We start from the raw sequence: 24,890 nt of genomic DNA, 5'->3' as shown, positions 1-24,890 counted from the left end.
GCCACGGCCATAACAGTAGCCGGGGGTCCAGGAGATATAGCCGTGCGCCTGAGAGACTCGGCCTTTTTGCTCTCCTACTTCCTTCCCATCTTGCTGGTGATAGATTGGCTAGGACTTCGGTCCTAACAATCTGGAACCACCCTGCTCTCACAACAAGTTTCGTGATCAGGGTAACGGCGCCAACACCTCATCCTGCACACCCATTGCACCCCGGGATCTGTGCAAAAGTGTGGTGATTGGTTTTCTTCCCCCTCTTTTTTATTAACGTCATGCGCTACACTCTCCCCCTCCCTCCCCCTTGACTAATGATGGCTTTCTCAGTTAAGTTTAAATGTACCCTCCCCTCCCTGCCTTCAGACCCTGGTCAGACCTTTTTTTGCATCACTGAAACTCCCTTTGTTAACCTTTTTTCAAGTGCAAAAGACAAAATCATTAAGATCACCTTGGCCTCTCAGGCTCATCTAGATTCATACCTCTCCCCCAGTAACCTGCCCAAATACTCCCAGGCTGGATATGAACTGATCTCAACCCCTGAGCTAAAAGCTGCCTGCACAATAATTGCCCGTAATGTTACCAAATATGTTCTCAGACACACCGATGATGACCTTATGACTGAACTGTCCCTGAAAAACGACATTCACGCCACCCACATTGTTCGCTTTGACAATTCAAACAACATCAAGATTCTCTGTGCTTCACCTCAAGAGGTACAGAAACTTCATTCACACGGTGTCAGAGCGTTCAATACAATCATCCCACCCAGCAACCTTAGACTCGAACAGTCGTTTGATCTTGCTCAATGCTTTAGATATTACCAATATGGGCATCAAACTCGATCATGCAAAAAAACTCAAATCTGCTCCAAGTGCTCTGCCCAAGGTCATTTTCATACAAACTGCACTAGCACTACTACTAAATGTATTAATTGTGGCGAAGGACATATTGCAATCGCCGGTAACTGCTCTATTAGGAAAAATCTTCTGAAGGACGTAAGGGCTAACTGCCAGCCCGCACAGCATATCAACACGCCTCAATCAGACACAGCATCCCAACAAACTTCATCCACCATGTCATATGCCCAAGCCACTCAGAACTCACAGCCCCAAACTCAAGCACCCACCACTCATCCAACACCCCCCAACACCACCCCTCCCAATCCATCTTCCATTTCACCCTTTCCCCCCAACGTTACCGCAGTTGTCATGTCCGCCCTAGCCCAAGCTCTGTACTCTGATGTGCCCTTTGCATCCCTCATCAATGATGCTTTATAGCTGCCAATAATTTGTCCACCATAGTCATTCCCCCTTCATGGCACACAGCCAAGAAATCGCCCCACATCTTCACCCCCCCTTCACAGCAAACTGGCAACACCTCCCACACCTCAGTCCCTCCCACCTCACCCCCTCCCATCCCCTCCACCTCTCATTCGTCCTTCCCCTGCACTCCCAACCCACCCACCACACCCACTCACCTTAAACCTCATCCCACTCCTGCATCCTCAAAAGCACTCCCATCTTCCCCCCCTCACCACTCCTCCCCTCCTGCTGATTCACGTCATCCTAACCAAACCACCCAGCCCCCAACCCCATCTCCCTCCACCAGCACAACCCCCAACCAACCTAACTCCATGCCCCCTCCACCTACCCCAACCACCCCCCTCACCTGCGATCGAGATCGCAGCATTTCTTGCAAACGCAAGGCGTCTGACTCTCCCGAATCCCCCTCCTCCCTCTCCCTTCAGTTCACAACACACATCAATCACGCTCCAGGAAACGCAGTGCCCCCCCTCCCAAAAAGAGAACCCCATCCTTCTCCCCTGCCTTCCCCAGAAATACCACATACATAGCACATCCAGACTCAGATCAACACGATCACCACCATGCTTAAAATCATCCAGTTTAACATTAGACACTATTACGTAAACAGGCACCTAGTACTCAACTCATTCACGAACACGACCCAGACATAATATTACTCAACAGCACTTGCACCAACAACACCAGAAAAATCAAACACTATGGCTACACTACACTTCAAACCGACGAGGGTCCACACGACGGAGTTGCTATCATGATTAAAGGCACCATTAAACACGACTTCATCACAACATGGACACACAGGCACTTCCTAGCAGTTAAAACACACACTACTCTTGGCCCCCTCATAGTCTCCACCACATACACCAGACCCAACACTGGCATCCCCTTCACAGACATAAACAGACTCTTCAACAACACTGCACCAACACTATTCATTTCAGACCTAAATGCACAACACGGGACATTCCAACACAGCACAACCAACAATCATGGACGACAAATGTTCACCATATACCAACACAAAAGATTAAATTTCCTAGGACCTGATTTCCTCACTACATTTACACCTAGGGGATCAGGCAAGCCAGACCTCATCTTCACCAATAGATCATTTAACATCTTTCATCACCACATCACAACCACACAATGCGCATTAAATTTAAAAATAATTACTCAGACTTTTTCCAGCTTCATGCATGTGTACCTCAGGGCTCCGTCCTCGCACCCACCCTCTACACACTCTACACAAATGACATCCCCACCCCACTACATGACGATTCACTCACCATCCAATACGCAGACGACATTACTCAACTTGTACGATCAACGACAATTGACGGAATTACCAACAAAGCGAGCATAGAGCTGGACCGAATTGCACGATGGGAGCAGAAGTGGCGGATTCAAGCGAATCCCTTGAAATGCACAGTGACATATTTTCGTATTAAATCAGCCAACCCCCGCCCACTTTTTCTAAATTCGCGTGATCCCGATCGCGTTCCCATTCCTATTAGGAATACTTGCACCGTACTTGGTCTTACATACGACAAAAACTTCATTTCATCATCATATACGAGGCAAGGCAGGCGTGGCTGGCACTGCACTAACACAAATATACCGGTTCCGTAGTGCAGCATCTGCAACTAAATTTCATCTGTATAAAGCACTGATCAGACCACTGCTCACGTATTCACCGTTAAGTCTATCTCTTTCGGCCAAAAGCAACATTCTAAATTTACAGAGAGTTCAAAACAAAGCCATACGTTGGGCACTGAGCATACGGTGGGATGATTTTGTCACCAACATACACTCTCATGAACGCGCCAACATTCCACCCATCAACACTTACCTTCACCACCTACAACAAAAACAAATCACCAAACTCACCGACGTTCACACTGACTTCATCGACTTTTTCACCCGGATCACACCCCCCACACGACCTCTAGCCAACCTCTTCCACCCTGACGCAAGACCTGCACCAACCCCATTGTTCACTTAAGTACCAATAGTTTATTTATTACTGACCCTTTCATTAATTAACTACTTAGTTCACACCCTGCAATTCACTTAAGACTCTAAACCACCCCTACACCCATTATCAAGATCACGGCAGCCACGTAATAACCCGCCATCCTCATATCCAGCACCCCCGCCTCAAACCCTGACCCCCCCATACTGCCCTTCCTCCACCCCTCCCCTTTCCTTATCCCCCTACCCAAGCCCCCCAGGGCTACAACACCTTACCCTAACACCCGTATCCTACCATCCTACCCAGGCTTCTGGAGCCGGAAAAATCAGATGAACCTGAGAGGCAGCCAATAAGCTAATGCTTGGCAGAGAAAGCCGTAGCTATTCACTCCTCCCGTCCTTAAGTAACAACACAATGCACGTGCGACACCCCCCCCCCTTCTCAACACCAAACACACGCACGTTGGGTTAAGCCCTGACACTCTTGGTCTAATTTCTTCCTCTCCTACTTAAAAAAAAAAAAAAAAAAAAGGATGTAATAAGGCAGAGATCTGTCTATATACCTAGGCTGCTTCCCCCAAGGAAAGGGAGGTAGCCGAGACAGGACGACACACTCCCCATTAACTCATCCATTCAAACACATTCATTCGCATCTTAGCCCCAAGGCAGAGATACAAAGGTTAATACATGATACAGTTGTTCCTGTTACTTTTCAGCAATATAAAAACAATAAGTACAAAGACGACGAGATTAATACAAAATAAATGAAGAATAAAGAACAATTATTAACACTACACCGACGCTTCCATCTCGTAGGCAATGGTGCCCTCCCCTCCCACTTCAATGCCCTCCCCTCTACTGTAGTTCACACCCCTCTCTCTCATACCTCCATCCCATCCTTTGCCTCCCCACCCTCTCCTCCCCCTCTCCACCTCAGTCACATACACTCTTCTCGTTAGTCTCGCTCTCCATCCTCTCCACATGGCCAAACCAACTGCGTATTTCTCCTAACGCTTTCTGTCACATCCATATCCACACCACAACGCTCCTTCACTTCCTCATTTGTCAGTCTGTCTTTCCTTTTAACTCCACATGCTCCCCTCAGTAATCCTTCCTCCATCCCCCATCCTCAGCGAAACACAAAGAAATGTTCCTCACTTGCCATGACGCGAGACTGGTGTGGATAACCAGACAGCCCGGCACCGCGGAGCTGGGCGGCGCACGTCAACTCACCCACCTAACATTGGGGTAACCAAGGCGGTAACCGTTGGTATGGCGGCGAGACGTGAATGTAGAGGTAGACGGCCTGGCGCCATTAGATAAGCGAAGCAGATGTACACCCCACCACACCAAGAGCGACACTGAGGGTGGCTGACTGGGCATGGGGGGGGGGTTTAAATGGGTTGGGGCAGACAGGTAGACGCCGCATTGGGGGCGGGGCTTGCAATAAAGAAAATTCCCACAAAATGTAGGGGACCCTTATGTAACTTCGACTAATCTTTATACCGTCCATTATCTTTTCGTTTCTCTCTCTCTCTCTCTCTCTCTCTCTCTCTCTCTCTCTCTCTCTTGTTCTTACGTTGCCTCCATGTTCAAAGGTCCTTTTATTTCTTAATGGCGGTGGTCTAATATAAATTTCCATGTGGCTCTATATGTGGACACTCAGTGGATTGTGTTTTCCACTGAGGTGGTTTGGACATGTGGAGAGGATGGAGAATGAAAGACTGACTAAGAGGGTGTATGTAGGTGAGGTGGAGGGAGGGAGAGGGAGGGGTAGACCGAGGATGAGGTGGAGGGATGGAGTTGAGAGGTATATGAGGGAGGGGGGTGAGTTGGGGAGGGAGTCAAATGGTGGGTGACAGAGTGACTTGGAGGCGTTTTGTCTGCGGCCACCCTTTGCGGGATTAGGGCGTCGGGCTATAGATAGATAGATAGATTTTTTCCTCCTAATCTATAGTTTATCACATCTTTCCTGGCTTATTTCCCTGCGATATCTATACTGCATTCGGATTCTACACTAAGTTATTTCCTGCTTAATCAGTTGCTTCGTACTGTGATCGTATCGTATCTTTTATAAAAGCTCCAATAAGCTTGCATGCGTCGGCCTTAGTCACATGATGGCTCTCCACGCTGCTTGATCTCTGGCAGCCTCCCTATTCAGTCCCTTATCCCTGAGGTCACACTCTATGACCTCGTCTCAGGTCTTTTTCGGTCTGCCTCTCGCAACCCTACCCCCGACGTTCACACTTCTTACTGTAGATCCATAATATCTGAATGTTTCTTGTCTGCTTCTCACCATTTGTAGAGGTTCCCTGTACTATGTGTGTGTGTGTGTGTGTGTGTGTGTGTGTGTGTGTGTGTGTGTTCTTACCTAATTGTATCTTTATAGGAATGAATAAAGCTCGTAGTCCCGTGTATTAAACCATTTTTATCATACATGTCCTTAAATTTATGAAATGTTTTGGTACACACTATTTCATTCGGTAGTGCATTCCACTGGTCAATTATTGCTCTATTTGGGAAACTAAATTCCCTTACGTCTTTATTGCCTCTCCTTTTATGCAGTACTTTGCAGTGTCCTCTTAGTGCTGCATCCCCATAGGTTATATACTCATTTATGTCTATTTTCTCCTTCCCTGATATGCATTTATATAGTATAATCATGTCTCCTCTTTTCCTTCTCTCCTGTAGTGTAGGTAGATTCAGTTTTTCTTCGTAGCTTAGATCCCTTAAGCTTGGTACCCATCTTGTAGCTGCCCTTTGAACTTTTTCAATCTTATCTATGTGTTTTTTGAGATGAGGACTCCAGACTACTGACGCATACTCCAGGGTTGGTATGATGAATGATGTTATTATCTTTCTTAGTATGTCTTCATTTGTGTGTGTGTGTGTGTGTGTGTGTGTGTGTGTGTGTGTGTGTGTGTGTGTGTGTGTGTTTTGGATCACCACAGCAAGTAAGGAAAATAAGCGTACTGTCGTGGAATATAGGTGGAGTGCGCACAAAGTTAGAAAAAACAAATGTGCAGCAGATGCTACATAATTATGTGATTAGTATGAATGAGGTTAAGACGTCTATGTCAGTGTCATTCCCCGGATATGTGACTTATAGGAGTAAGGTAGTTGGTTCAGCGGAACGGGGTGGAACGGTTGTCTGTATTAAGAACTGGTTATCTACGTTGGTATTTGATGTCGACACAAGCATTGGAGATCAAGTCTGGATGCAGTTTCGTAACATTGAGGGTGTGTTGTTTGGTTTCTGTTATATTCCTCCATGTGACTCCCCGTATTACTCCCACGACTTATTTGCCTCAATCCAAGTAAAAGTAAATTCTAGGTACACATATAAAGGATGCATCATAATTGGTGACATGAATGCTAGATTTGGGAAAAATGTGAAGCAATTATTGTCGATAGCGGAGATACCTAATGTAAATGATATGTCATACCCAGTGATTCACGATGATGTAAACAGGGCTAACGATAACGCTGAATTGTTGTGTACTATATGTATTGATAACAGATTGGTTGTCATTAATAACCTCATGTATGCTGACAAACATTTTCCTGGTGATAAAACATATCGGAGACGCGGCACCTGGGTTCCGGAGGTGGATACATGTGTGGCGTCACCGTCTCTGATAGACTATATGAGTGATTTTTCTGTGTTAAGGCGGGGTGACCTCCCTTCCGATCATGCCCCCATTACAGTAACAGTTACGTGTTCAGGCGTAGATTTGGACAGTCTCATGACGAAGGCGGGGTCGCTAGGGGATCACGCAGCCCTTCATGGAAATGCTGGCAAGACTTGTTTAATGAGAAAGTCACTCAGATTTAACAGAATCAACAAAGAAGCATTTGTGAATAATATTATGCAAAGAGTACCTAACGAAGATTATGTAAATGTTGAAGCTTTTGAGAAGCGCATCACTGACGCTTTATACTCGTGTGCGGAGGACAATGTAGGCAGGGTAGACACAGCAGTAGAGATAGGTGGTAGCAATCTTGGTAGGTGGGAGAGGCTGCTGGATGACGCTGATGACGCAAGAGTGTGGAGAGCAATTGATTGGAAAGGAGACTTTAACATGGACAGACCTGATGAAATCTTGTGCCCCAGTGATGAGGATTTTAAATTCCATTTTGAGACTGTGCTGAACAGAGAGAATGTGAACAATGAGGTTATAGATGAGGTGACAACTGATGTCACTATACCCGTACTGGATGAGCCCATCTCGCCCGCACCACACGTGCACCAACAAGTAATATATAATAATAATAATGACGTATAGAAAAGGAGGGGAAAGGAAGGAAGGTAAGAATGATTGTGTATATGTGATGAGTGTTATGCAACCAGGACGACGACCCATGGTGGCAGGAACTAGGCCTTAGTTTAAACTCCCGGCCTTACTGAGAGTTCAGGTTCCTGGTTGTATTGTGTAAGGTGCATGTGTGTGTGTGTGTGTATGTGTGTGTTTTAAGTAGGAGAGGAAGAATTTAGACTAAGAGAAAGAGTGTCGGGGCTTAACCCAACGTGCGTGTGTTTGGTGTTGGGAAGGGGGGGGGGGTCTCGCACGTGCACTGTGTTGTTACTTAAGGACGGGAGGAGTGAATAGCTACGGCTTTCTCTGCCAAGCATTAGCTTATTGGCTGCCTCTCAGGTTCATCTGATCTTTTCCGGCTCCAGAAGCCTGGGTAGGATGATAGGATACGGGTGTTAGGGTAAGGTGTTGTAGCCCTGGGGGGCTTGGGTAGGGGGATAAGGAAAGGGGAAGAGGTAGGGGGGAGGAGTGGAGGTAGGGGGGAGGAGTGGAGGAAGGGGAGTCAAGGTAGGTTCTCTTGGGGGTGGGCGGAGTATTGGGCTGTAGCCGTGATCTTGATGGGGGATGTAGGGGTGGTACAGGGTCTGAGGCGGGGGTGCTGGATATGAGGATGGCGGGTTATTACGTGGCTGTCGTGATCTTGATAATGGGTGTAGGGGTGGTTTAGAGTCTTAAGTGAATTGCAGGGTGTGAACTAAGTAGTTAATTAATGAAAGGGTCAATAATAAATAAACTATTGGTACTTAAGTGAACAATGGGGTGGGTGCAGGTCTTGCGTCAGGGTGGAAGAGGTTGGCTAGAGGTCGTGTGGGGGGTGTGATCCGGGTGAAAAAGTCGATGAAGTCAGTGTGAAGGTCGGTGAGTTTGGTGATTTGTTTTTGTTGTAGGTGGTGAAGGTAAGTGTTGATGGGTGGAATGTTGGCGCGTTCATGAGAGTGTATGTTGGTGATAAAATCATCCCACCGTATGCTCAGTGCCCAACGTATGGCTTTGTTTTGAACTCTCTGTAAATTTAGAATGTTGCTTTTGGCCGAAAGAGATAGACTTAACGGTGAATACGTGAGCAGTGGTCTGATCAGTGCTTTATACAGATGAAATTTAGTTGAAGATGCTGCACTACGGAACCGGTATATATGTGTTAGTGCAGTGCCAGCCACGCCTGCCTTGCCTCGTATATGATGATGAAATGAAGTTTTTGTCGTATGTAAGACCAAGTACGGTGCAAGTATTCCTAATAGGAATGGGAACGCGATCGGGATCACGCGAATTTAGAAAAAGTGGGCGGGGGTTGGCTGATTTAATACGAAAATATGTCACTGTGCATTTCAAGAGATTCGCTTGAATCCGCCACTTCTGCTCCCATCGTGCAATTCGGTCCAGCTCTATGCTCGCTTTGTTGGTAATTCCGTCAACTGTCGTTGATCGTACAAGTTGAGTAATGTCGTCTGCGTATTGGATGGTGAATGAATCGTCATGTAGTGGGGTGGGGATGTCATTTGTGTAGAGTGTGTAGAGGGTGGGTGCGAGGACGGAGCCCTGAGGTACACCTGCATGAAGCTGGAAAAAGTCTGAGTAATTATCTTTAAATTTAATGCGCATTGTGCGGTTGTCTAGAAAATTGCAAAGTAGTTTTTTAATGAGTGAAGGAAAGTTGAATTGTTCGCAGATTTTGTACTTCAGGCCTGCGTGCCAAACAGAGTCAAATGCACGTTTTACGTCTCGAGTAATAAGGGCTGTCTTGTATGCATTGCGGATGTTTTGGTTGATGTGTAAGTAATTGGTGATGATGTTTAGGGCGTCCTGTATGGATCGTCTAGGTCTGAAGCCAAACTGTCTGGGGGAAAGAAGGTTTTCATCTTCTAAGTATTGGCGTAATCTACTGTTGATGATTCGTTCGAACGTTTTTCCCAGCACTTCGAGTAAACTGATGGACCTGAAGTTTAAGGGGTCTGTTGTTGTCTTGTCTTTTTTGGGGATTAGAGTTGCTGTCGCTGTCTTAAACGTATCCGGAAAGTACCCGGATGCCAAGGCAGCGTTGTAAAGTGTGTAAGTGCATTTATGAATGTGTCTGGGAGGTGTTTGAGTATTAAGCAAAGCACTGAGATATCTATTAACGCTTCCCATAAAAGACTGAACTTGAGTCTGTTATCTCGCAGCCACATACGAAAAGATATAAAACAAGGCATATCCAACGACTTTCAGTACAGCAACGTCTGTTCAACCTTATTCTTACTTCAGACGACTTTATTCAACTTGGGCAACGTATCTGCTAATGAAACTTGGGCAGGATATCTGGTACACAAGGCTGTACCTACTGCCATCTTTCTAGTTCTAGTATTTTCCACGAAGCTCTTATACAATCGTCCAGAGAGAGCTAAATAAACTAAAAACATATGCTATACTGAAAACAAACTTTTAGTTACACAAGGCACACACAGAATATATAAAACAGACGAAACACGAAGCGAGCACACACACACACACACACACACACACACACACACACACACACACAAAACCACGCCCACCTCCTGTGATGTTTGACTTTGGAAGGACCGACCAACAAAAGACCGCAATGCATAAACCAATTTATTTTAGCCCAGTCTCCTATAACCTATCTATATTTGCTCGAACTGAACCCTACCTAACCTCGAATGACCTAATCCATCCCAAGTTAACCCAACTTAATCTAACTTAACCTCACCTAACCCAGTCTAATTGTATTTAACCTCACAATCTCATGTAACCTCCTCATACCTAACCTAACCAATTCTGATGCAGCCTAACCGCATCTAACCCTACCTAATCCTACCCAGTCTCACTTAACCATACCATACCCGACCTAACCCAACCCAGTCGATCCTAAAATGACCTAATCCAACCGAACCTAACCCAGCCTAACCCAGCAAAATAAAACCCAACCCAAAACCTATCAAAACCGACGTATTCTAAAGCAATCTAACCTAATCCGTCTATATCTAGTGGAACTGAACCCAACCCAACCAAAAATTACCTGATCAGACCAAACCCTGCCCAAAGTGACCTAACCTAACTTTCGATCGGCTATTAATTCGCTAATAAAATTTTGCTGCCTCCTGAAAGTCTACGGATGTCACATTCCAAGTTTCGCCTGTTCTGTGTACATAAGTTTGTGTTTGTGTGTGTGTTTATTTAGGAGTGTCTGAGATGTGTACTACAGGTAAAAATTTACACTTTCTCTCTCTCTCTCTCTCTCTCTCTCTCTCTCTCTCTCTCTCTCTCTCTCTCTCTCGTGTTAAAAAATTGGGTACACAATCGGCACGATGCGTCCTTCTAATGTAGTACAGACAAAAAACGAGAGAGAGAGAGAGAGAGAGAGAGAGAGAATCCTCCCGTAGATAATTAGGTCCAACTGCTAGTGTTGTGTTGAATGGAAGAGGCAGTACATAACAGCCCTCCCTCCCGCCCTCCTTCCTGCCTCCTGTTTATAAGCTTCTGTTGTTTTTTCTATTGTTTTGGCCCACTACGGTCAAAACAAAAGACAATGACCAGAAATGACTCCCGTAGTGTCCAACGCTCTGTCAGATAGAGGAGACAATCAAGGCAATCAACACAGCTTGATCTCCTGCCCTCCTTGTTGTCTTTTGTTTTTAAGGCCCTACTGTTTTTCGTATATTGTTTTTCTGGCCCAGTGGTGCTTTTTCGTACATTGCTTTGGTCTGTGTTTTGTAATGTGGCCTAAAACTTGAGTCCCTTCCACTTGGTACTCTGTCTGAGGTTTAAGTGACTGGATGTGTTTTGTTCCTATGTCTGTCTGCATCCTCGTACTCTCTCTCTCTCTCTCTCTCTCTCTCTCTCTCTCTCTCTCTCTCTCACACACACACACACACACACACACACACACACACACACACACACACACACACAAGGATAGGATACTTTTCTTAAGTGGGCGAATCGAGTGAGAACACAATACTTCAGCTAAAATTTGGTATCAATAAGTAAAACTCTTGCCCAATATGGCTTGTAAAATTGCCCTGCTTTGAGGAACACCAAAGCATTGTCTCCTTTCCAGCTATTGAACTCTCTCTCTCTCTCTCTCTCTCTCTCTCTCTCTCTGTTCCCATAGAGCCAAGTATAGCCGAGAAACATCCAAAACTTTTCTGCTAGACAAGAACAGAGCATCATTATTTTTTCTCTGCTCAGCTGTTGTGCCGGTCGTGGCATGTCGTGGCTTTCTTAAGGGTTACATCAAGACCTGCCACTTCAAGCAGACCCTCTTAACTACAGTAAATCAAATCGTCTGGGAATAGCTAGAATAATAAAATGTCAGGGAATAAGTGGGTTAATACTCAGACAATATTTTCAGCTCTGGAAAGAAGTAAACACATGACACCGTAGCCAAAGTACGGGTCACTGAGCATAAAAGGGCACTGGGGTTGAGGTGTGTGTGTGTGTGAAAGTGTAGTTGTGTAACAATACTATACAGCCAGACACAAAAACTTCACCCAATATTTCACCTCATCTCTTCTACTTTTTACTTCCCTGTGTTGCCTAATATTCCTAAGCTGGGAGAGGCTTCGTATGCTTCTCCCCCAATCATTCCCTCTGATACAATACAGGAAAGTGACGGATTTCCCCCACACACACACCCTCTCTCTCTCTCTCTCTCTCTCTTTCTCTAAGTGTTAAGTGGGAGCAGCAGAATACCAGGCAGAACTTTAATGTCTCTTAAGTGTACCTCGTTTCATTCACTGTCCTAGAATTCGAGGAGTGAGGGTGTGCGGTGTGGCTAACGTGGTACACAACCCTTTCACTACGAGTACTGTAATCTTATTCGTGCAATCTCCAGACGATTTTATCCAGCTTAAAGGGGATTTGTCGAACTGGAGGGGTTATATCTAGCCTTCATTAACCCCTTTGCCACTAAGGGTCTTTTCCAAGTTTAAAATCGTCTTGAGAGAGAGAGACAGACAGACAGAGACAGAGACAGACAGAGAGACAGAAATAGACAGACAGAATTAAAATAAAACTGTGTCATCGGACTGAAGGAGTTAACCAGTTTCTATGACCAACGCCAGACGATTTTATTCAGCCGAGGGACAATTTTTTTTTTTTTTTTTTTTTTAAGCATGGAAGAAGGAACTGCGGCTAAACGGTGGAAAACTATCTCTTATAAACTTTTTTTTTCCTTTTCCTTGATAACAAATTTAACCCTTTCAATTCGGCGGGGTATTTTTTTATGCATTCATGCTGGAGAGCAGATCTGTCTAGTAACCAAGGAGACTCATTTCTATCTCTTAACTGAGGCCCACTGAATTTCACGCAACCACGACTTAGCATTCTCTTTGTGGGAGTGGTCTGGTTCCGTCAGATGAAAACAAACAGACTATAATAACAAGAATAAACTTAAAAAAAAGAATGGACATCACCGGGATTCAAGGCATTAACCCGGGAAGATTTCACTCAGTAGCGGGAAATTCGCACGTGTAGTAACAACGTGACTGAATCTGGCACCTCCCCGGACTCCCAGATACGATAGGATCACGTCTTTTCCGTTTTATTCTCGCTGGGCAGAAGAGAGCGAGGTGGTGGGGTGCTGTCAGGTGAACCCGTCTGACCTACGCTGAATACGTGGTTAGAAAGTCTCCATTAACCCCTTCTATATGCAAGCGTTTTTCAGTGTCGGTATATCGACCAGAAAGTCTCTATTAATCCCATCTATATGCAAACGTTATTCGGTATCTGTAAATTTGTTAGAAGGCCCCCATTAGTCCTTTCTATATACAAACGTTTCTCGGCATCGGTATCTTCTTATCACCCACACGTTTTCATTCAGCTTAGACCAGGCCTCTTCTAATTTGTCTTCGAGTATTATATTAAGATACCTGAATCTAGGAAAGGGTGGCTACAAATCTATCGTCTCCAGGTCATTCTATCCTTTGCCATCCCGCTTCCTTCTCTCCAGTTTACACCCTCCTCACTCATCTACCTCTCCACCCGACCCCTCCATCTCATCCTCGGTTTCTCCCACACCCCCTCCACCTTCACCCCACTCACATACTCTCCTAGTCAGTCTCGCATTCTCCATTCTCTCTAAAAACACCAGCACATCCACAGCGCCACCACAACGTTCCATATCTTCTTTTTTGTGCCACTCTGTCTGCAGTAGTGAAGGAAATAATGCTCAGACTGATGGGTTTAAGGCCTGTATTCTCCCTACGTGTCATTTCTCCCTACGTGTCAAGTGGGGTTGGTGGAGGATTAGTGCCCCTCCCTGTAAAACAATTAACTCTAAGCCCTTGGCCACCCCGTTTGGGATACATGGCGTCTGGCAATGAATGAATGAATGAAATTCTCGTAGGTTAAGGTGGCTCCCTGACGCCTTATCCATAGCGAATTATTTTCCATAGTGTGCCTTACTACTCTCCTGTATATTGTAACTTGCAATACTTTGGTGATAGAAACTCCGTGTACAAACAGCTAGATAAGGAGTTTATTACAAGCTCACAGTAAAATAGTCTACCCTTCCCGGCTGCCCGATATCAACTGATGCAATAACGCCGTCTTCAGGCGTGGGAAAGGGTGCTGACCTAGCAAGTTTAGTGGGGGCATGTATGCATTGGGGGGGGACATATATACATCGGGGGTAGACATATTGTGGAGGGGGTACACTACTCCCCCGGGTAGCTGAGATGGTGTCTCCTGACACCAGGAGTTAAAAGGTGGGTGATTATAGTAGTAAGGCAGGACCGGGGAGGTTTGTACAAGGGATAAGTATGATACAGGGGCAGTAGGGGAGACATGGCCATGTTGAGGGGAGGGAATTAGAAGGATATATACATATAAGATATACAAGGAATGATAGGTACAAATCCAGTAAGGGTCGAAGGGATATATAAACATAATGGGAAGTACACAATAATAGTTTGATGCATGAGAAACAAGGAGTAGATATGAGAGTTCTATTGTTGTTCTTCCTTCATTTTTTTTTTTTTTTTTGTATTTTCTGTAGGATACACTGTCACTCAGTAATGCATGAAAGAAATACCATCATGTTCTAGTAGGCAGAGTGCTGTTCACAGTGTGGTTAAATGTTAGATGGCAATGGTAGTCACGGAATGCGAGGGCACTAAGTACGGGGAGTGTCTACGTTGTGTGTAGGGCGTACTATGCCTGTAGCGACTCTGATTTCCTGGAGTCGACGTTCCATTTTTCTGACACAACAATGCACTGCACAGATGATGAGTAGAAAACCTATGAAAGCGATAACCACAGGGGGAAACACAACTGTTGGATGAACCGATGAACGGCTGAAGGCCAGAGAAAATTGATCCATAATGAAATCACTGTCATTGAGGAAGGTGAGCATGCGCAAGTGAGGGGAGGTGATGGTAATGTTGGCAAATGGTAGGGTTGAAGGCATGTCGATTGGTTGAAAGATGTCATAGGAGTGTGTACGAACAGCTTGGTGATAGCGAGTGGCGTAAGTGATGACGGACTCTGATTTGACGGTACAATAGTCAGGTGCTTTGTAGAGACCACTAGCGGGGACGGAGCGAACGGAAGAACCAGGTTCATGATTGTGACAGAGATGGGAACAGCAAAGAAGAAATACTGGACATGGTTGAGGTGAGCATGGTGGACCGGGAGGTCAGGAGCTGGGACAAAAGAACAGGCCGAGTAGATGGAATGGTTGCGAACTAAAGCAGACTCACAGGGTGTAGCACTGCTAGGGAAGATAGCGAAAAGGTGGGCAGCACAGAGAAGAGAGGTCGGAGTAAGGGAGGAACATTGCTGGAGGTCTGTGGAAGAAAGGAAGGCAACGGAAAGAGGATCATGGGAGAGGAGGAAATATTCTGAAGGAACAGATACCTGTAACAAGGAGTTGTTGAGGCGGAAAGGGAAGGGAATGATGTGGAAAAGGTTAAAGGTTATGGCAGGACGGAGAGGAATATGGACGACGACGTATGTAGTGAGAAGAGTGGCTTCGAGAACAGGATAATAATATTCAAGGGAGGAGTAAGGGAGGACTGGGGAGAGACCGAAGGTGGAGTGAGCCCATTCCAGGACAGAACGGAGAGCTGAGACAGGTACTAAGTCAGCAGTGACACGTCCATTGATAGCATCGACCAGGATACGAACCAAGGTAGAGACTTGAGACAGGAGAGAGTCAACGGCCAGTTGGAGATTATCCATGTTGAGTTTGAGGTAGAAGAACTGAGAGATAACGTTGAGATCTGAAAGGTGGCGTTGTAAGATATCGGTGAAATTGTTTAGAGTGGACATGACATCATTGAGTTGGGTTGTGAACTTCTGTAACATAGTGTGTTGGATTTTAAGGACTCGGCGTTGTGATTCTAGGGCTGAAGCTAAATGAGTGAGATCAGATTTGAAGCTAGAAATGTCACGGGCTGTAGCAACGCCAAACAAGCCACTCAGAACCTCACCGCCGAAGTCGAAGAGACCTCGTTGCACACGAGAACGACCCACGGGTGTCGGAATGGAAAATGTGTCATTGAGCTCAGTGAATCTGTTACCTATGTATTGCAACTGCCAGGAGAGTGGGAGGAAAAGGTTATAGAGATATTCATTCGGGTTGTGTGTCCCCATGAGGGCCGTGAGATGGTTCCTGATTCCATGGAGCTGGTGCGCATAGGCAGGTAGGGCAATGGCTACGTCGGCCAGGGGCGCAAGATCGTAGCGCAAGGAGACCTCGCCTCCTGAGCCGACCAAGGCCCCGGGACGTACTCCACCATCGTCCTGACCTGACCCAGACCCCAGGAGGGTCAGCACTGCCAGCAGGGAGATCGCTAACATCGTACCTAGAAAATCAGGGTAGAGTTAATGGGGGAGATCGTGAAGAGGTTGATGGGCAGAGCGCAGTTTGGACCGATAGTGATTGATTGATGAATGAGCAGGTGGAGATGGAGAGGAAGAAGACTGAGGGATAGGTGGAGACAAGGCAGACTGAGGGATGGGAGAAGGGGAAGAGGGGGCAGGAGGTTGTGTAAGTGACTCTTCCAACACGAGGCCACGGGGTGCTCGCTTTAAGTCATCGACGTGGACCCATCTGGTGTCCTTAGTGGACAGGTCCTGGAGGTGAAATTTGTTGCCTTGTTGAGTGAGGACGCGGTGGGGCCCTGTAAATTTGTCATCCAACTTAGATGAACGCGTATGGGAATGAGCAAAGACAAGATCGCCTACACTGATAGTGATAGGAGAGGCGGACTTATGTTGGCGCTGCAGCATGTCCTCCTGAGAGGAAGCCAAAGTGGATTGGACATACTGGTGGATTGTCTGGAAGTTGGCCAATTTTAGTTTAACATAATCATCCATGTTGTAGATGGGTTCTGGCTTTGAGGATAAGAGAGAGTATGGGAGGTCCTTGTCAAAGCCAAAGAGGACGAAGAAGGGAGATTCAGCAATGGATGCATTGATGGAACTATTGATGGAGGATGCCACTTGGGGAATCCAGTCATCCCAGGACGAACTATGGGAGCCTAGATGTCTGAGGCACTCTAAGATTTTTCGGTTGTGGCGTTCTACAAGGCCATTGGAAGCCGGATGGTTAGGCACGACATTGCACTTACTGATATGAAAGTGGCGACAGATCTCATCGAGAAGGCTATTGTTGAACTCTGTACCGTTGTCAGTAAGAATGGTATGAGGGGTACTGAACGGGCAAATTACGTGATCTACAAGGGCACGTGCAACGCTCTTCGCGGTCTTGTTGGAGAGGGGTACGAGGACACAGTAGCGGGAGAAGTGGTCGACCACTACGAACAAGTACTCAGCGCCAGATTCTGTGAGAGGTAGTTTTAAGAGATCGATTGAGACAGTTTCCCATGGTCGTGATGGGATTGGGTATTGTAAGAGAGGTACTGGTAAGCCGGTTGATCCTTTGTGGCGGTGGCAGGAGAGGCAAGAGTCACAGTGGGCATTGATATCGCGGCGCATGGTTGGCCAATAGTATTTGAGACGTGCTTGGCGCAAGCATCGGTCTTTACCTGGATGGGAAGCTTGAGGAGTATTATGAACAATATGAAGAATCTTTGGTATCAGGGCAGTGGGACAACAAGTTGGCGTACTTCGCGATTGGGCATATCTTTGCCTGTTAGCAGTGTTTTCCTGTACAAGAGATCATTGTCTAGCATGAACTCATCTAGTGATACTGGCAGAGTAGGTAAGGTCGAGGCATCGCCAGATTCTAGGAAATAAATGACTTTGGACCACATGGGGTCTTGGCGTTGAAAGTTTCGAACAACTTCAGACGTTAGTGTAGTATTTTCAGTTACTTCAGGCTGCAGTGATGTTATAGCTGCTGCTACGTGACGTGAGAGTGCGTCTGTGACTACATTCAACTTGCCTGGTACATATTGAAAAGTGGGATTAAAGTCCTGGATGATGATAGACCATCTAGCTAACCTACCTGTTAGGTTGCGATTCTTGAACAAATCACATAGTGGAAGGTGGTCTGTTTGGATATGCACTGGATAACCATAGACTATATCTCTGAAATGTTTCAAGGACCAGATTACCGCTAGCGCTTCGAGATCTGTAACACTGTAGTTACGTTCAGCGGTTGTAAGGGTGCGACTAGCATACGCTATTACGCGCTTCCTTGATGCTTCATCGAGTTGCATCAAAACGGCACCAAGTCCAGTGCCTGAGGCGTCTGTGCAGAGAAGGAAGGGTGTGGTATAATCAGGGAACGCTAGAATAGGGGCATTTACAAGAGCTGTCTTTAGCTTTTGGAAAGCCTGTGACTGGTCGTTAGTCCAAACAAAGGGCACATTCTGCTTGAGTAAGTGGGTCAGAGGAGCGGCGATCTGCGCATAATTCCGGATGTAGCGACGATAATAGCCACTGAGGCCCAGGAAACTTCGTACAGCGTCGGTAGTGGTAGGTTCTGGAAAGTTAATGATCGCCTGAGTTTTATCCTCATTAGTATGAATGCCTTGTGCATCTACGACATGGCCTAGGAATTTGATTTTCTTTCGCAGGAAGTCACATTTACTGAGATTGATTTTCGGGCCTGCGAGCTGGAGGCGTTCAAAGACTTGCTGGAGTTTGGTAAAATGATCAGGGATGGATTTACTCACAACAATGATATCATCTAGGTAAGCAAAAAGAGAGTGTCCCATCATACCGCTGAAGACTGAATGGATAAGTCGCATGAACACGGAAGGAGCATTTCTCAGACCAAAAGGGAGTCTCTTAAACTGAAAATGTCCGGAAGGGGTGCTAAAGGCTGTAACTGGGCAAGAGGACTCTTCCATTTCGACCTGCCAGTACCCGCTGAGGAGGTCTAAAGATGAAAAGACTACGTTATTGTCACCAAGGGATTCTAGCAAATCAGTGAGGACAGGTAACGGGAAACGGTCTGGAACGGTGACAGAATTGACCTTACGATAGTCGACTACTGGTCTAAAGTTGCCGTCCTTCTTTGGTACTAAGAAAAGTGGGCTATTCCATGGACTGACGGAGGGTTCAGTAATGTCCTGGTCTAACATGTTCTGTACCATTTGATCTGTTTGCTTTCTCTGGCTGTGAGGCAATCGATACGCTGGTATGTAAAGCGGCTGAGTTCCTGGGAGTAGTTCAATCGTATGTTTGACAAGGTCTGTTCTACCCATCGGTTCACCGGGTAAGGCAACCACGTTTCTGTACGAGGTCAGAAGGTCGAGGAGTTGAGGCGTATGTTCTGGGAAATCTGTGCAAGTGAGATGTGAGAGCATAGCGGGTGAGTGCGTCGGCGCAGATCCCGTAGAGTTAATAGTACATACACCGATTGGCGTATCATCAGTCTGAATAGTAGGAATTGAGGAATCCTGGCACACCTTTACGGCCGCTGGGTATACTAGGAAGTCTCCAATCTTTACACCACTTTTAAGTTTTAGTAGAGCATTTGTGACATTGAGCAAGTACAGGTAGCATAAACTGTCCTGTAAGACTGTACACCACGCTGACTCATAAGTCAAGCCATTCACACAACACGTCTCAGGTAGGGTTAGTACGTCCACTCCTTCTTTCGCACCGGCAACACAAACAGAGACTTTGGTGAACTCATGCGGTAACAAAATTGTGCACGTATTCGTTACTGCACGTTTCGTCTCTGCGTGTTGGAGATCATTCAGACTGTGAGGTAGGTAACTGAGACATGTCTGAGTCAGCGATAGTGTTGTCGAGAGAGGATGTAAGAGCCATGTTCGAGGGCTGAGATGATGTATCAGGAGACATTGAGGAATTTATGTCCTTGCTCGCAGTCAGTAAAGGAATGATCTCTGTATTCTCAGATGATGAGAGTGGTTGTTTGGGCTGGGTTGGACTTTTTGGTAGTGATAGGGACAGAGGTAATTGAAGGACTGATTTGATCGTAAGAACAGGACGGGGACATTCCATAGTGGAAACCGGGAATCCAGAAATGTCTATACTACCACAAGCAGGTAATAATGCAATGGAATGTTGTGCCATGGTGGAGAAACCAATAAGGGCATCTGCGGGATACTGCAAGTCATTAGTGACAGGAAATTCAATGAGGATAGGGGGCAAATCTCTGTGGAGTTTGACTTCAAGGATGACTCTTCCCTTAACCTCAAACTCTGAGCCGTTAACACCACATAGGCGAATGTCTGGTGGTTCTAGGAAACTGACATGGCTGTGATGGCGATGAATAATTTGTAAGGAATTTTCGGAGATGAGATTTACTATAGATCCTGTGTCCAAGAAGAATGACGTTGGTATGTCATGACTGCTTCCGAGAATGACTAAACCCGAGGATGTTATGGGACCTACATGGCGGATGGGGAGTTGGGTTTCTGGTTCTACGTGATATTGGTCCGATACGGGCGCGGCGCTTCCCCCGACTGTGGGCGGTTGAGGTAACGACATTCCTCAGTGGTGTGAGTCGTGCTTGATTTGTGGTATTTGAAGTGTGGACGGCGTGAGCGGGAAGACGTACGCTGTCTGGTCTGGGAGAGAGGACATCTGTATGTACGGTCGCAACTGGATGCTCGATGTCCAGGATGACCACAGTACCAGCAAAGAATCGAAGATCGTCTGTCCCGTCGGGCGCTAGACTGATCACGGCCTGCGGTAGGAAAGCGATGTGTGGCAGGTCTGCCGCGCGTGGTGGGACGGGAGCGAGATTGGTTTGGGGTAGTGGTGTTCGCCAACGTGTTGCTGTTGGTGCTGGCGTTCGCCAACGATCTCCCTGTTGGTGCTGGCGTTCGCCAACGATCTCCCTGTTGGTGCTGGCGTTCGCCAACGATCTCCCTGTGGGTGCTGGCGTTCGCCAACGATCTCCCTGTGGGTGCTGGCGTTCGCCAACGATCTCCCTGTTGGTGCTGGCGTTCGCCAACGATCTCCCTGTGGGTGCTGGCGTTCGCCAACGATCTCCCTGTGGGTGCTGGCGTTCGCCAACGATCTCCCTGTGGGTGCTGGCGTTCGCCAACGATCTCCCTGTGGGTGCTGGCGTTCGCCAACGATCTCCCTGTGGGTGCTGGCGTTCGCCAACGATCTCCCTGTGGGTGCTGGCGTTCGCCAACGATCTCCCTGTGGGTGCTGGCGTTCGCCAACGATCTCCCTGCGGGTGCTGGCGTTCGCCAACGATCTCCCTGTGGGTGCTGGCGTTCGCCAACGATCTCCCTGTGGGTGCTGGCGTTCGCCAACGATCTCCCTGCGGGTGCTGGCGTTCGCCAACGATCTCCCTGCGGGTGCTGGCGTTCGCCAACGATCTCGCTGCGGGTGCTGGCGTTCGCCAACGATCTCGCTGCGGGTGCTGGCGTTCGCCAACGATCTCCCTGTGGGTGCTGGCGTTCGCCAACGATCTCCCTGTGGGTGCTGGCGTTCGTCAACGATCTCCCTGTGGGTGCTGGCGTTCGCCAACGATCTCCCTGTGGGTGCTGGCGTTCGCCAACGATCTCGCTGCGGTTCCTGGCGTTCGCCAACGATATCCCTCTGGGTGCTGGCGTTCGCCAACGATCTCGCTGTGGCTGCTGCCGTTCGCCAACCATCTCCCTGCTTCTGCTGCCGTTCGCAAACCATCTCCCTGCGGCTCCTGCCGTTCGCAAACGTGTTGCTGTTTCGTGGTTCGTGGTTCGTCGTTGGTTGGTTTGTTTTGGTTGGTTGGTGTTGGTTGGTTGGTGTTTGTTGGTTGGGGTTGGTTGGTGTTGGTTGGTTGGGGTTTGTTTGGGGTTGGTTGGTGTTGGTTGGTTGGGGTTGGTTGGGGTTGGTTGGTGTTGGTTGGTTGGTGTTGGTGTTGGTTGGTTGGTTGTTGTTGGTTGGTGTTGGTTGGTTGGTGTTGGTGTTGGTTGGTGTTGGTGTTGGTTGGTTGGTTGGTGTTGGTTGGTTGGTGTTGGTTGGTGTTGGTTGGTTGGTTGGTGTTGGTTGGTGTTGGTTGGTTGGTTGGTGTTGGTTGGTTGGTTGGTGTTGGTTGGTGTTGCTTAGTTGGTGTTGGTTGGTGTTGGTTGGTGTTGGTTGGTTGGTGTTGGTTGGTTGGTGTTGGTTGGTTGGTGTTGGTTGGTTGGTGTTGGTTGGTGTTGGTTGGTTGGTGTTGGTTGGTTGGTGTTGGTTGGTTGGTTGGTTGGTGTTGGTTGGTTGGTTGGTGTTGGTTGGTTGGTTGGTGTTGGTTGGTTGGTGTTGGTTGGTTGGTGTTGGTTGGTGGTTGGTGTTGGTTGGTTGGTGTTGGTTGGTGGTTGGTTGGTGTTGGTTGGTGGTTGGTGTTGGTTGGTTGGTGTTGGTTGGTTAGTGTTGGTTGGTTGGTGTTGGTTGGTTGGTGTTGGTTGGTTGGTGTTGGTTGGTTGGTGTTGGTTGGTGGTTGGTGTTGGTTGGTTGGTTGGTGTTGGTTGGGGTTGGTTGGTGTTGGTTGGTGGTTGGAGTTGGTTGGTTGGTGTTGGTTGGTGGTTAGGGTTGGTTGGTGGTTGGTGTTGGTTGGTTGGTGTTGGTTGGTGGTTGGGGTTGGTTGGTTGGTGTTGGTTGGTGGTTGGGGTTGGTTGGTTGGTGTTGGTTGGTGGTTGGGGTTGGTTGGTTGGTGTTGGTTGGTGGTTGGGGTTGGTTGGTTGGTGTTGGTTGGTGGTTGGGGTTGGTTGGTTGGTGTTGGTTGGTGGTTGGTTGGTTGGTTGGTGTTGGTTGGTGGTTGGGGTTGGTTGGTTGGTGTTGGTTGGTGGTTGGTGTTGGTTGGTGGTTGGGGTTGGTTGGTTGGTGTTGGTTGGTGGTTGGGGTTGGTTGGTTGGTGTTGGTTGGTGGTTGGGGTTGGTTGGTTGGTGTTGGTTGGTGGTTGGGGTTGGTTGGTTGGTGTTGGTTGGTGGTTGGGGTTGGTTGGTTGGTGTTGGTTGGTGGTTGGGGTTGGTTGGTTGGTGTTGGTTGGTGGTTGGGGTTGGTTGGTTGGTGTTGGTTGGTTGGTGGGGTTGGTTGGTTGGTGTTGGTTGGTGGTTGGGGTTGGTTGGTTGGTGTTGGTTGGTGGTTGGGGTTGGTTGGTTGGTGTTGGTTGGTGGTTGGGGTTGGTTGGTTGGTGTTGGTTGGTGGTTGGGGTTGGTTGGTTGGTGTTGGTTGGTGGTTGGGGTTGGTTGGTTGGTGTTGGTTGGTGGTTGGGGTTGGTTGGTTGGTGTTGGTTGGTGGTTGGGGTTGGTTGGTTGGTGTTGGTTGGTGGTTGGGGTTGGTTGGTTGGTGTTGGTTGGTGGTTGGTTGGTGGTTGGTGGTTGGTGGTTGTTGGTTGGTTGGTGTTGGTTGGTGGTTGGGGTTGGTTGGTTGGTGTTGGTTGGTGGTTGGGGTTGGTTGGTTGGTGTTGGTTGGTGGTGGTTGGTTGGTTGGTGTTGGTTGGTGGTTGGGGTTGGTTGGTTGGTGTTGGTTGGTGGTTGGGGTTGGTTGGTTGGTGTTGGTTGGTGGTTGGGGTTGGTTGGTTGGTGTTGGTTGGTGGTTGGGGTTGGTTGGTTGGTGTTGGTTGGTGGTTGGGGTTGGTTGGTTGGTGTTGGTTGGTGGTTGGGGTTGGTTGGTTGGTGTTGGTTGGTGGTTGGGGTTGGTTGGTTGGTGTTGGTTGGTGGTTGGGGTTGGTTGGTTGGTGTTGGTTGGTGGTTGGGGTTGGTTGGTTGGTGTTGGTTGGTGGTTGGGGTTGGTTGGTTGGTGTTGGTTGGTGGTTGGGGTTGGTTGGTTGGTGTTGGTTGGTGGTTGGGGTTGGTTGGTTGGTGTTGGTTGGTGGTTGGGGTTGGTTGGTTGGTGTTGGTTGGTGGTTGGGGTTGGTTGGTGGTTGGGGTTGGTTGGTTGGTGTTGGTTGGTGGTTGGGGTTGGTTGGTTGGTGTTGGTTGGTGGTTGGGGTTGGTTGGTTGGTGTTGGTTGGTGGTTGGGGTTGGTTGGTTGGTGTTGGTTGGTGGTTGGGGTTGGTTGGTTGGTGTTGGTTGGTGGTTGGGGTTGGTTGGTTGGTGTTGGTTGGTGGTTGGGGTTGGTTGGTTGGTGTTGGTTGGTGGTTGGGGTTGGTTGGTTGGTGTTGGTTGGTGGTTGGGGTTGGTTGGTTGGTGTTGGTTGGTGGTTGGGGTTGGTTGGTTGGTGTTGGTTGGTGGTTGGGGTTGGTTGGTTGGTGTTGGTTGGTGGTTGGGGTTGGTTGGTTGGTGTTGGTTGGTGGTTGGGGTTGGTTGGTTGGTGTTGGTTGGTGGTTGGGGTTGGTTGGTTGGTGTTGGTTGGTGGTTGGGGTTGGTTGGTTGGTGTTGGTTGGTGGTTGGGGTTGGTTGGTTGGTGTTGGTTGGTGGTTGGGGTTGGTTGGTTGGTGTTGGTTGGTGGTTGGGGTTGGTTGGTTGGTGTTGGTTGGTGGTTGGCGTTGGTTGGTTGGTGTTGGTTGGTGGTTGGGGTTGGTTGGTTGGTGTTGGTTGGTGGTTGGGGTTGGTTGGTTGGTGTTGGTTGGTGGTTGGGGTTGGTTGGTTGGTGTTGGTTGGTGGTTGGGGTTGGTTGGTTGGTGTTGGTTGGTGGTTGGGGTTGGTTGGTTGGTGTTGGTTGGTGGTTGGGGTTGGTTGGTTGGTGTTGGTTGGTGGTTGGGGTTGGTTGGTTGGTGTTGGTTGGTGGTTGGGGTTGGTTGGTTGGTGTTGGTTGGTGGTTGGGGTTGGTTGGTTGGTGTTGGTTGGTGGTTGGGGTTGGTTGGTTGGTGTAGGTTGGTGGTTGGGGTTGGTTGGTTGGTGTTGGTTGGTGGTTGGGGTTGGTTGGTTGGTGTTGGTTGGTGGTTGGGGTTGGTTGGTTGGTGTTGGTTGGTGGTTGGGGTTGGTTGGTTGGTGTTGGTTGGTGGTTGGGGTTGGTTGGTTGGTGTTGGTTGGTGGTTGGT

The 24,890-nt window shown here is 47.9% G+C and overlaps 1 protein-coding gene across 1 annotated transcript in view; it reads left to right on the top strand.

Moving 5' to 3' along the window:
• The window catches only part of LOC145410957 (PDF receptor-like), a 131,794-nt gene that overhangs the window by 41,531 nt on the left and 65,373 nt on the right, over positions 1–24,890 (top strand). The window contains exon 2 of the mRNA XM_080281012.1: positions 456–707. Within this exon, the coding sequence (XP_080137138.1) occupies positions 456–707 (252 nt within the window). The remainder of the gene's footprint in view (positions 1–455; positions 708–24,890) is intronic.

Source organism: Coenobita brevimanus, chromosome 87, assembly GCF_032717465.1.
Source record: "Coenobita brevimanus isolate Jiangsu-jjx chromosome 87, ASM3271746v2, whole genome shotgun sequence".
Taxonomy (NCBI): domain Eukaryota; kingdom Metazoa; phylum Arthropoda; class Malacostraca; order Decapoda; family Coenobitidae; genus Coenobita; species Coenobita brevimanus.
Note: the sequence above shows the minus strand (reverse complement) of the source record. Positions and strands in the feature narration are given on the sequence as shown.